The sequence below is a fragment of the Rhinoderma darwinii genome, chromosome 3 (assembly GCF_050947455.1).
Source record: "Rhinoderma darwinii isolate aRhiDar2 chromosome 3, aRhiDar2.hap1, whole genome shotgun sequence".
NCBI lineage: Eukaryota > Metazoa > Chordata > Amphibia > Anura > Rhinodermatidae > Rhinoderma > Rhinoderma darwinii.
This window is the reverse complement of record NC_134689.1, coordinates 342700192-342714037: the sequence shown is the minus strand read 5'-3', so window position 1 is coordinate 342714037 and position 13846 is coordinate 342700192. Positions and strand designations below refer to the sequence as shown.

At 39.3% G+C, this 13846-nt stretch overlaps 1 protein-coding gene across 1 annotated transcript in view; it reads left to right on the top strand.

The window, feature by feature from the left end:
• The first annotated feature begins 1243 nt into the window (after positions 1-1243).
• The window catches only part of LOC142750500 (pyroglutamylated RF-amide peptide receptor-like), a 138856-nt gene continuing 126253 nt past the window's right edge, over positions 1244-13846 (top strand). Inside the window, exon 1 of the mRNA XM_075859502.1 lies at positions 1244-1998. Coding sequence (XP_075715617.1) covers positions 1656-1998 — 343 coding nt within the window. The 5' untranslated portion in view covers positions 1244-1655. The remainder of the gene's footprint in view (positions 1999-13846) is intronic.

The window sequence follows — 13846 nt, the reverse complement described above, 5'->3', positions numbered from 1 at the left end:
ACTCATCAATTAACAGTGTTCTGGTATTTACAGTTTATGTATATGGAGTGTGACAATACATGTGCAGCCTACTCTCCACTGAAAATGAGCAATAGGCTCCCTCATTCTTGAAATTGGTGGGTCCTAGCTATTGAATCCCCAATATTTATGACTTGTGTGATTAGCCACGTTTTAACAAAGGTTTTTTTAGGGCTAATATTATGGTGTGATTTATTTATTAATACATTTAACTTGCTATGGGAGCTCTATTTTTAAAAATGTCAGGAATAGTAAAAACATAAAATGTAGGATGCCTATAGCCAACACCAGGGGGAGCTTACAAGCTTAAAGTATCACTCCTTTTTTTGTTTTTTTTTTATTTCCCACTCCAATTATACATTGGTGTTTCAGTGGGGTGCTGTGTTCAGAAATACTTAACGATCCCTGCATCTAGTCGTTTTTGGGTCCAGCGCCGCCCACGTGATCTTCCCTCTGACCTGTCTGGAATCGCTGTGCTTTTGAGAAAACCGGAACTCAGGCTCTCAATGCATTCCTATGGGAGCCAGAACAAGGCTTCATAAGAATGCATTTATAGCCTGAGTTCCGTTTCACTGAAAAGCACAGGTCAGAATGTGATTACCTGGGCGGCGCTGCACCCGAAAACTACGTGATGCACGGATCGATAAGTATTCCTGCACACAGCACCCCACTGAAACACCAATGTATAAATGGAGGGGGAAATAAAATAAAAAAAGTGGAGTGCTTCTTTAAAGAAGCACTTCAGTGTATTTGGAGGCAGGGTGACTTTTCATTACAGTGAATTTAACCTCACGAGTAATGTTGTACACTTTTTGCCTGGATTCCACGATAACCCTTCAGTACTTTTGCTACTTCTCAGTAACTACAAAGGTTAAAGATTTATTCTCATCCTAACGCATTACTGTATGTGCTTTTTATAGAGAAATGATACTAGTATTCAGGGATTATATGTATTTTGTGCCATAAAATATGAAGTCCAAGCACATTTCTATTGTCTTTTCATATGTCTCGTTTCACTTTCATGCTAAGCTGTCTCCTGCTGCTTCAGTCGCACATACATGGAGCTATGTTTACACAAGACCTCTGGTGTGAAAAAGCAAGGATTCTGATCACTGACTTGCAATTACTCTGCCAGCAAATAGAATCCTATTGTGTCTTGTACTGTGAGCAGCAATGCAGTAAGCAGACAGTCCTCCTGCTGACAACTAGGAGCGCAGACCAGAGAAGGCTTCATTTCAGGGGCTGTTGCAAGGGACCAGCAGAGAGGAGAAAAAGAAGGGGAAATGACAAATTCACAGTCCTGAGGAGGAGGACGGATGGAGGCACATATATAAGGTTGACCTGTAGAAAGAGAAGATATGTAATCATTACTATGGAAAATTGTGAGCTAAGTCAGACCAGTTGAAGAGGTTTTTGAAGAAAGTGCCTTCTTCAGGAAGCACTTGGAGTGCTGAGAGTTAGAGAACTGATGGCTGAAGATACATTGTTACTATGCCATTTAAACTTTTCAAGGGTCTTCTGCTATGTATCTGTACTTTGGTCACATGGGATCAGAAATCACTATGTGAGACTGCTTTGTTGAACAGGTGGGCTCCTCTCATTGTTCAGAGTTGGCTTTTTCAGGAAACTTCAGCACCATGGACAGAAGACTTAATATTACTCCTGAAGCCTTGAATCAGTTGTTGAAGGAACACAACATGAGCAGACTGGAGTTCATTGCAGCTTATGGTCTTAAGCCTTTGGTTTACATTCCAGAGCTGCCCCTCAATGCCAAGGTGGTATTTCTGATCTTGTACATTATCATCTTTGTCCTGGCGCTGTTTGGAAACAGTCTTGTGGTATATATTATCATCAGGAAGAAGGCAATGAGGACAGCTACCAATATCTTTATCTGTTCACTGGCTTGTAGTGACTTATTGGTAACTTTCTTTTGCATCCCTTTTACTTTGCTGCAGAACATCTCATCTGAATGGCTTGGAGGTAAGATGGTATGCCAATAGTTTTGGAGTCATATTGTCCAGATCTACAATTACTAGAAATGTGTTCATGAATGATGAGTTAGCATGCACATTCTATATGTCTACATATAGCTTGGCTAGCATTTTCCATACACATCCTCCTCTCCATGCACACATTGTATAGATACAGACACAATGTAAAGCTATGCTGGGCTCACCACATGCAGTGGTCTTGCAGATGTTATCTCTTGTTTACTTGGATTGTCCAGATATTTCACTAAGACCTTAGAATTTATGAGACACAAAGCGTATGACATTATAGCTCAGTAAATACATTCACATAAACATAGACTTACGTGGAAAATGTTTCATTTAATTTAGTAGTGACCTAGATCTTTGTAGATCAAATTGCATGTACACTTTATAACATCATGAAGGTTACCTCCAGAAAATCTTCTTATGGTATAATTATCTTAAGTATACACAGAGGCAAATCATATGCCAGAACATTAGCTGCTGCTGCATAACCTCTTTATGAGAACGTTGTCTGCAGTGAGTGCACACAAGTACACCTATTGAATAACATAAAATCACCATTTATCAAAGTATGACATGTTTATTAGCAACTATTTGTGTATTTCATTTTACCTCCTAACATGAAGCTATATTGACAACTATATATGTCTAGAGATTCCATGTTTATCTTTCTCAGGACAGTTCCATTTTGGTACTCCATGTCTTTCCTTGATATCACTCCTTATCTTTCTCTAGAATGTCCTGGTTTCTGCTTGCTATTTAAGTAATGATAATATTCATGTGTATTATCTTGTATCTCAAGTCAATTGTCAGTCACAAATAAAGGCCCTTTTTAGGCCCCATGCACACGACCGTGCCCGCCATCACGGCCAGCGATTGCGGGCACGGCCGGCCGCCGACTGACAGCCGCATTTTCGGGCCGTGCTCCCATACAAAGTATGGGAGCACGGCCCGCAAAATGCAAAAGAACGGACATGTTCCATAATTCCCGGAAGATTTCCATGGCACGGACACCCTTCCGTAGTGCTACGGAAAGGTGTCAGCGTTCAATGAAAGTGAATGGCTCCATTTTTCACAGAACGCTCGTTCCTGATAATTGCTCTTTGTAAACAGGGCAAAGTTCAGCCGACAAACGAGCAAACGCTCGTTCATCAACAGATTGTATCTATTTAAAAGCCGAAAATATTATTGTGTTAGCAGCACATCTCCCTGTGTAAACAGGGAGACGTTCTGCCGACATGATAGAAATGTATGGGGACGAGTAATCGTAGTAACGAGTACTCGTCCCCATACTAGCTCCTTGTGAAAGGCGCAATCGAGCGCTGATCAACCAGCTGTCTCGTTGATCGTGATAGTTTACACGGACCACGTTACCTTAAGACATATGTTCTTCGTGTGACACCAGTTTGTGTATGTAACAGCCTCTATTCTGTCTCCTTTATGTCATTATTTTCTTTTTTTCTTTTTAAATAATCTAAGGAATCTTGCAGAATTAATTAATTTCACGGACTTTATCTTAGCAAGATAACAGTATATCGAGCATTATCCTGATCTCTTGTCACACCAACAGCTCATGCAAAGCAAACACAATGACAAGTGTGCTATCTGTCTCCAGATCTCCTCCTCCTTTTCCTCTCCTAGATATACATTAACCCTCTCACAACCTGGTTTATACTTATCTGCCATTCATTGATCCTTTTTATCTGCATACCTATCTCTGCTCATAGTGAGAGCTAAGCTCTGCCAAAGGCAACCTTCTGGAAACTTAGAAAATAGGGAAAACTAATAGTAAGGGTGGTCTTACACGGCCCGACGTGGGCTGTGTAAACGAGCGCTGATCAAGGAGACAGCTTGTTGATTGGCGCTCCTTTCACATGGAGCTATGTATGGGGACGAGTGCTCGTTACTCCGCTCGCTCGTCCTTATACATTTCTATCATGTCGGCAGCATGTCTCCCTTTTTACACAGGGGGATGTGCTGTCGACAAGGATAATATTTTCAGCATTTAAAACGATACAGTCAGCCGATGAACAAGCGTTTGCTCGTTCATCGTCTGATCGTTGCCCTGTTCACACAGGGCAATACAATAATCGTGAACGAGCATTCTGTGAACGCTCGTCCGATAATTGACCCGTGTAAAAGTCCCAAATGGTGGTCATAGACATGAAGATGAAATTATGAAGACAATTCTTATGGAAGAATGTTTTGCTGTGATATGAAAAATTTCTTTATGAGATTAAACATTTACATGGACTTGTATGAGAAATGTTTTGCTACAATTCACCAATTTATCAGAATAGACACACAGATTGTTACTCCAAGTGCTTGTTTTTTGTTGGATTAGTTTGTCTATGGCTATATTAAAGGAGAAATCCACTTTTCTTTGTGAGCTGACAAGACCGATCATGTTAATGATCAAATTTAAAAAGGTAGCATAGTACAAGTAGTATAAGGAAGTAAACTGTATGCTAAGACTTGCAGTCTCATAGAACATGTCAACTCACTGGTTGCCTGCCCCAGTTATATTATTATTATTATTATTATTATTATTATTATTACTACTACTAGTGACGTCTGTTTGGGTCATCAGGTAGATAAGTATCCTGTTGCCAGTGCTGAATTCTAGGCTCCATGCTGCCCTATGCACAAGGCAATAAAGACACAGTTTCTTACTTTTAAGAAACCATAACCCCTATATAGACACAGACCCTCAGTTCAGCAATTATCATTCCTATGGGAAGAATAGTATTACAGTGCCTTACAGAGAACACCATACAACTGCAAGTTGGTGCCAACACCTTCATAATTGTCCTCCACAACTTTATTCAATAATAGAATGACTCAAGAATGAATTTCTAAATATTCTGACACCATATTGTATATCTTACATTTTTTTAATAGTTCCTTGAAACTAGCTTTTAACTCTACTCTTTGAGTTCCTACCTTGTCTTTTAGCTGTCATTTGCTGATATACTGTAAGAATAAAGTATCTTGTTGCTAAACAACTAACTCTCTAGATTTCTGTAATCTACTTTGCCTTCCAGGCTGATTTTATTGCACATTACTCAAGAGACACTCTTCTCAAAAAGTGTTTCCTACATATCGACTTTACATAGATCCTGATTCTTGGCAGTTTTTTGTCATTCCTTTATACACTGAATACTGCACTAAGATAGATCGCTTCATATCTGGAATTTCCCTGTGTGTCCGGTCTTGATTGGGCTGTTTAAAGGCTATATCCACCTTTTGAAACTTTTTTTTGTTATATAAAAATTAAAAAAAAAGCAGCTTTGCACAGTCATGATTAAAAATCTCTTTACTATTTTATGTCTACAGCTCCTAGGCAGACTTATGTGTCTCATTGGTTACAGACTACAAACAAACCCAATGTAGTCTGATCCCGCAGTATTACTTGCTTTCAGCTGTCCCTTGCTTGTCTTTAATGTACGTTCAGTAGGTTAGCAGCCTTTATGTTGTTATCAGTACACTTCCTGGCTAATGGCAGCATTTCTAATAACGTTATATTTTGTGATTGCTACTTATTCAACTACCTAATGAATTATTAAAGGCAGCTGAAAAACACAGGAACGTCACACATAGCGCACGCTTTCCATTTCTGCCATTTCTACTGCAGCAGCGACCACAAGAGGGTAATGAGATATAATACATTGCTAGACATAGAGAAAACGTTAAGATAGTTCTAAACTGGAGTTACATTTTAAAGGAAATGTCACATGTATTTACTTTTAGTTTCATTAACCGATTAAGGACACGGGCAGTTTTGGCCTTGAGGACCGATCTATTTTTTTTTAGATTTCCCTCTTTGCATACTGGCGCTTATAACTTTTTAATTTTTTGTCCGACGTAGATGTATGAGACTTTGTTTTTTGCGGGACGAGTTGTACTTTATGGAGGTACCATTTTTTTGGTACATTTACATTATCGTTTAATTTCATAACATTTTTATTTTGGCAAAAACGTAGAAAAAAAAAGAATTCTGCTGCAGTTTTCTTTTTACACCATACACCAATCACATAAATAACTTTATATACATTTATTGTGCAGGTTGTTACAGACGTGGCGATACCAAATATGCATATATTATTTCATGTTTTGGGACTTATATTTTTAAAAGTTTATTTATTGTAAAAAATTTGTATTTCTGTGTATTTTTTTAATATTTATTTTTTTATTTAATAAATCTTTTTTTTAAATTAATTTAACTTTTTTTTTTAATCCCATAAAGGGATTTTTCATTTTGGTTTTGATTTTTGAACTTTAATGTACTGGCATATATGTATATGCCAGTACATTAGCCTGTGTACTGATAGTACACAGGCAGTTGTTAGGGCATACCTCAGTATGTCCTAACAACAGGAAATATGGTCAGACCGCCCTGAGGTCCTTCAATGGACCCTGGGCTGTCTGCCCATACCAGGTATAACCATTGATCACCTCACAGGGATTTCCTGTGACACGATCAGAGGGGAGACCCCCTTCTCACTTTAGCTTTGAATGCCACAATCAGCTTTGATCGAGCGGGGCTGTGGCTGTATATTACAGCCGTTACAGCCGCTGCCCCGCTCATCATGGCGCGCGGACACTGGCTGTCACACAGGAAGAGAATACTCGTTCTGGTGCACCAAGTACCCACCGCTCAGGATGAGTATTCTCGTCCTGTGTCGGCAAACAGTTAATAAGATTTAAGTCTGTAGAAGAGAAATAATGTGTTTATATTTTTAAAACATTTTAGAGATTTTTTCTTACTTTCAGGGGGTAGACATATTGGATACCCACGCTTCCACCTTTATTGCATGTATAGACCGAGCAGCAAGGTGTATGTGCATTATGGCAGCTGCAATAAATGGGAGTTAATTGTCAGAGAAATGTCGCCAATAAACTATTACAGTCTCCAGGAAGTCATGGAGTACACCCTACTCTCCCAGAGACCAGGGAGTGACAGGAGAGTAGCATTGAGAGCCTTATCTGTTTGTATAGTATTGCTATCCCCTCTCCAGAATACAACAGAGCTGTCATTAACTCATCCACCATCTAATGACAGTGAGATGACTCTGCTCATTCTGTCCTAATTTATACAGCAAAGCTAACAAGTAAGCAACAGGAAGCATCAGCCTATTGAAATTTCTCTAGTGGCCAGTGTGATAACTGGAATATTGTAAGATTTTTTTTGTGTGTGTGGATAATCTCATTAAAAAAAAAACCCAAAAAATGTTTTAAATAAAATTTTATACTAAAAACCTTATTTAATTTAACTGTGGAAAATCTGCAGCATAGTGCACTAGCAGCAGTGTGGATGAGATTTGAACAAATCTCATCCACACACAGCAGAAAAAATCTACTGAAAAACCGTTCATAAACCACCTGTGGTGCATTTTTTTAAACCACAGCATGTCAATTTATGCTGCAGAATTGCTGCTCTTCTGTTGCATTGAATTAAATGAAGAGTTAAAACCCGCAACTAAGAAGCATGTGTTGCGACTTTTGCGGCGGAAACGCTGCAATTCAGCCACAAAAATCACAAGTGAGAGAAAAATAAAAAAGCTACCGGTATATTCTATTGGAAATTAATTTAAAAAAAAGCTTATACGTACGTCCTGCCGTAGTCCTCGCGGCACAATCCCCTAGTCTGAGCGCAGCCCAGCCTCCTGGGATGACATTTCATCCCATTTGACTGCAGCAGCAAATCGAAGGCTGCAGTGGTCACATGGGCGATAGCGTCATCCCAGGGGGCTCGGCTATTCTCAGATGAGAGGGATGCATAGCCGGGGTAACTTGAAACTTTTTTTTTATTCCTGCAGGATTTCTACAATGGACATGCCACCCGAAAAACTGCACCAATATTTGGTAAGGTTTTTCAGACAGTATTCCCTGCAGGTTCCAGGACTGATACACTGTGTACTTTTATGCAGCGTATCCACCCAGTGTGTTCGTACCCGTAAAACTTTGAAGTAATCTCCTTCCCCTTCCCTTCCCCTTCCTTCCCTTTCCTGATCCCTCCTTCTTGGTTAATTATTCAGTTATTTGGATATGATTGGATTTTGCTATCAGAATTAATGTGACATAGGTTTTCCAATGTACCGATTATTTGTTCCAATTTTTTGTATTTGAGGAACTTCAATAAAAATTTAGTGTTGAGAAAACTTTGAAGTAATAACTACTGTATTACAACACGTGACAGGAGCTATCTCTTTAGCACTCATCCCAGAGTCGCAGCCCGGCTTTCCTTCACCTAGGATAAAGATTACGTTTGCTGCGCTAGACCTGTATCTAAATAGCCTGGCCAATGGCATAGCCCACCTTCAATAACTAAGCCCCTTATTCCATCCTCCTATGCATTGCTCTAGGGAATAGCTACACTCACATTTATTTATTTATTTATTTATTCATTTATTCATGAATTAGGAATTGTCAATCTTTTCCCTTGTCACTTTGTTATTGAATGTATTATAACTCTAACATTGCTTATATCACTGTCTGGTATCCTTTTCATACTGTGGCCATCATCTTTAACTTTTAAATGTTTTTGTTATTTGTTCTAATAAAACTTGTTATTCTTAATCAAACCTTGGTGTGTCGGACTCCGTTTCTAGGTTTATAATTCATTTAGAGTGTATCTCCACCGATACCATCATGCTCATTTAGGGCTTGTAAGTCCCGCCCCCCGGCCCCTTTTCTTTGTCCCTTCAAATATCTCATATGTACACAACAGATATTTATCTCATCAACGTTTAATTTTTGGGACTTGGGTTTGGCTGGCGCTGCTCTTTTGGTGCTCTCCACATAGGTATAGTAATGTGTCGCTAGAATTTTTTTTTTCCGTTAAACAATTAGTATTTAAGTGATTACACATTGTTTTAATTTTTTTAATTTTTTCACAAGTCAGAAAATATTATAAATTAGATTTTAATTTATAACATTTCCATGTGCTGGTCACTAGAGGGAGCAATTCCCAAAATTGCAGCATGGTAAAGCAACCTCATTGATGTATGCTGCAAATTTAGTTGTGGACACACTCTCCTCTAGTGTCCTCACACAATCCCCCTCCCTTTTTCTGGCTAGTGTCAGGAGAAGGAAGGGTTTGAATGTGTTCAAACATCCTACACTGTGTGCCGCCATTTTCTGAGCGACTGCCCAGTGCTAGGAAGATTAGATACAGGGCTCAGCAGACAGTAATACACGAACATAATAAACACGAACATAATATAAACGAACATAAATTACCTGCTCCTGCCGCCGCCTCCGCTGGTCTACGCTCCTCTTCCCTGCGCCTTCGCTTCGTTGAACATATGTCCGGAAGCCGCGGCCGGAAGTAGTCATCTTACTGTCCGGCAACGGCTTCCAGTCCACAGGAAAATGGCGCTGGATTTCGCTCTACGAACAAGCTTCGTTTTGGTCTGTGTGGGATCGGTGCATGCGCCATTCCCACACAGACGGCGCACACAACTGAGAATGGAACGGCTCCCGTTCGCTTTCACTATGGGGTTGTATGTGCTGTATTCCATCTCTGTATGTGTCGTTAATCGACACATACAGAGATGAAAAAAAAATGGCAGCCCTCATAAACAAGTAAAAGTCAGAAAACATTAAAAAGTAAAACATGAGAACACAATTAAATAAAATTTTTGAAAATATTATATTAAAAGCAATATGGTAAAAAATAAAATAAAATTCATGACACCTTCCCTTTAACCTCTGGTAATCCACTGCTTATTGCCTCCAGAACTTCAAGTTGCTGGGAATTAATAAAAAAATATCGATTAAATCTTTCATGAACATTTATTAACCACCATCAGCATGCGTTCCAGTGCTTTGGGGCAGGAAAATCTCATTTGCTCCTTGACCCCTTGACATTATTCCATTTTTAATTGTATGCAGCTTACAATATTCAAGTGTTTCCCAGTAAAGTTTCCAAGATACAGACCTGTAGATGCTGCAACTTGAAGCTCATAGAGATATATTTGGGTTAGCAATTATTTTTAATTAACTACAACAAGTACCACCCCATGTATCCCTAGAGGTTGAGAAGTGAATGCAAGTAGCTAAAATTACTCTTTATATATTAGTCACAGAGATGTAGGTGGATCTGTCTGTCATGTGAGTTGTTATGAGACCAACAAATACTGGTTGCTATATGACACATTTCAGATAACCAGGTTATTGAAATGCTATATTTTAGCCATGTCTTGAATTATTTACTTACTTCTTTAGTTGACAGTAGAAAGTCCAGTACGAAATAAGGACAAGATTTTGGAGAAAAAGGTTAGAAAACCTAGTTTTGTATACCCTATTAAGGAATTCTGAGTTAATAGAAGGAGGGGGATCCTATGTTCAGGATCCTCTTCTATTGCCCAGAGAGCGTAGAGACTGGTTACATTGAGTACCCCCCGTTCTGGAGGACCTGTCCTACGTTATACAGACAACACACTGATTTTATTGGGCACTGTGTAATGATTAATTTACCAAGTGGTGGAGCTGTATGGAAAACAAACACTTGCTGCCAAGTTTTCCCCATAGATAACTGCTTATCATTGGGGGCGCAGTTGGAGCACTTTGTGATCTGCTTATTATCAGGGAACCCTTCTAACTAGTAGGGAATGTCCAAAGTGTGCAACCAATTTAAGCAATCACTCCATGGAGCTGACAAGGGCTGTCAATGCTGTCTATAGTCATAACATATATATACTATTATTAAAATGTTCAAGATAAAGTATAAAGTAAGGATGTCTCACTGGCCAAACTAAAATGAACTAGGGATCTGGTTGGGGGGGGGGGGTTTAAATTAATTTAGGGTTTAGGTTGGGGTCTGAATTATTTTAGCATCTGGTCAGAGGTCTGAATTTACTTAGGGGTCTGGGGTCTGAATTAATTTAGGGGTTTGGTCAGGGGTCTGAACTAATTTAGGGGTCTGGGGTTTGAATTCATTTTGGCATCCGGTCTGGGGTCTACTCAGGTGACATCATCCAAGCAGGTTTTGGTAGTGGGAAATCTTAGAGCCTGCAGGTGCCAAAAGCAATCATCTTGGTGAGTGATATACTATATAGGTAAATCTTTGCTCTAATGACCACAATTAATATTCTGTCAGGCCGAAACAGGCAAAAATCAGGTGAAATCCAAACACCTTGATATAAAACAAAAGTATATAAAGTTTTTCACTGCTCGAACAGCACTGTGAAACACTGTCCAAACTGTAGTCTTATAGACGTCTCTGCTCAGTCCACAAGCAATAGACAATCTACAATCCAGTTGTTCTGGTCCTTGTAGTACCACGGAGCTCTGCACCGTATCCAGATGTTCAAGCTCCAGGCAGGATAAATCCTATGACTCCAATAGAGAAGAGGAGAAATAGTGCAACACCCTCTGGTTTTTTTGCAATACGCAAGATTTATTCCATACTTACAGAAAACAGAAGAATAAAAGCATTAGTGATTCAAATAAAATCAGTAGCAGCACGTCAAACAAACTCGCCCGACCCTGGGTTTTTTGCCCTTCTGGCTTCCTCTGGGGCATGAGTGACGTGCTAGATAATCATGACAAAAAGCTGCTCAAGCAATTATGCAGGTGTGCAACATAATATAACAAAACGAATAACACATCAAAGAAATAAAAATCATCAACATGTATGAATATGTAAACAATGCATTATATCTGATACTAAGAAAATCAATATATTTATTTATATAAAAAAAATATATATATATATATAAATATAAAAAATATATATGAATATATATATTAAAAAAAACATCCTAATTTATATCTTCTATGTATAGAAATTAACAACAATTTGTCATATAATGAGATATTAACCCCTTCCCGCTTTAGCCACTTTTAACCTTCCTGACAGAGCCTCATTTTTCTAGTCTGACATGTTTCACTTTATGTGGTAATAACTTCAGAATGCTTTTACCTATACAAGCGATTCTGAGATTGTTTTCTCGTGACACATTGGACTTTATGTTACTGGCAGAATTTGCTCTATACATTCAGTATTTAATTGTGAAAAACACCAAAATTGAGTGAAAAATTGCAAAAATTATGATTTTTCTAAATTTAAATGTATCTGCTTGTAAGACAGGCAGTTATAATTGTTGCTAATTAACATCCACATATGTCTACTTTAGATTGGCATCAGTATTTGAATATTGTTTTATTTTTTCTAGGACATTACAAGGTTTAGAACTTTAGCAGCAATTTCTCACATTTTCAAGAAAATTCAAAAGGCTATTTTTACAGGGACCAGTTCAGTTGTGAAGTGGCTTTGAGGGCCTTTTATATTAGAAACCCCAAATAAGTCACCCCATTTTAAAAACTTCACCCCTCAAAGTATTCAAAACAGCAATTAGAAAGTTTCTTAATCCTTTAGATGTTTCACAGGAATTAAAGCAATGTAGAGGTGAAATGTACAAATTTCCCTTTCTTTTGCATTTATTTTTAATAAAAATTTTTTTGTAACAAAGTAGATTTTACCAGAGAAATGCAACTCAATATTTATTGCCCAGGTTCTGCAGTTTTTAGAAATATCCCACATGTGGCCCTAGTGTGCTAATGGACTGAAGCATTGGCCTCAGAAGCAAAGGAGTACCTAGTGGATTTTGGGGCCTCCTTTTTATTAGAAAATATTTTAGGCACAATGTCAGATTTGAAGGGCTCTTGCGCTGCCAAAACAGTGGAAATCCCCCAAAAGTGACCCCATTTGGGAAACTAGACCCCCTCAAGGAAATTATCTAGTGGTATAGTAAGCATTTTGACCCCACAGGTTTATTGCAGAAATTATTGGAAGTAGGCCATGAAAATTAAAATCTACATTCTTTCAAAGAAAATGTAGGTTTAGCTATTTTTTTCTCATTTCCACAAGGACTAAAGGAGAAAAAGCACCACCACATTTGTAAAGCAATCTCTCCCGATTAAAACAATATCCCATATGTGGTCATAAACAGCTGTTTGGACACACAGCAGGGCTTAGAAGGGAAAGAGGGCTATTTGGCTTTTGGAGCTCAAATTGAGCAGGAATGGTTTGTGGAGGCCATGTAACATTTGCAAAGCCCCCGAAGGGACAATACAGTGGAAACCTCCCACAAGTGACCCCATCTTGGAAACTACACCCCTTCAGGAATTCATCTACGAGTGTAGTGAACATTTTGACCCCACAGGGGTTTTATAGATTTTATTACAATTTTGCAGTGAAAATAAAAACAATCCTTTTTCTTCAATAAGACATAGTGAATGAACCCCAACACTTGTAAAGCAAATACTCTAGAGTACGGCAATACCCCATATGTGGTCATAAACTGGTGGTTTGGGCACACAGTAGGGCTCAGAACAGAAGGAGCGGCATTTGTCTTTTGGAGTATAGATTTTGCTGGATTGATTTCTTGGAACCATGTCGCTTTTGCAAAGCCCCTAAGCAGTGGTGTAACTACGGCGGTAGCAGCCATAGCAGCTACTATGGGACCCGCGGCTTGAGGGGGCCAGTGCCGCCAGCCGACACGCCCCCCCCATATGCCTGATGGCGCCGCTAGCAGCCGTCGAGGCTGCTACAGCAGTAGCGCCGCTACTCTGGCGCCCACGCATTAGCGCTGAATGGCCAGGCATGTTCCGTGCCCAACTATTCAGCGCCTGATTGGCTAGCGGCGCGATTATGTAATCGCGCCACTTCCATGCTTGAAAGGCGCTGATTGACGGGGCAAGTCATTCTGCCCCACCAATCAGCGTCATTGAACGACGCATCGTTCAGCTCCAGCAGACCTGCTCAGAAGAGAGCAGGTCTGCATTGCCAGCGGACAGCGTGGGAACGGGATCATGTGAGTATGTAA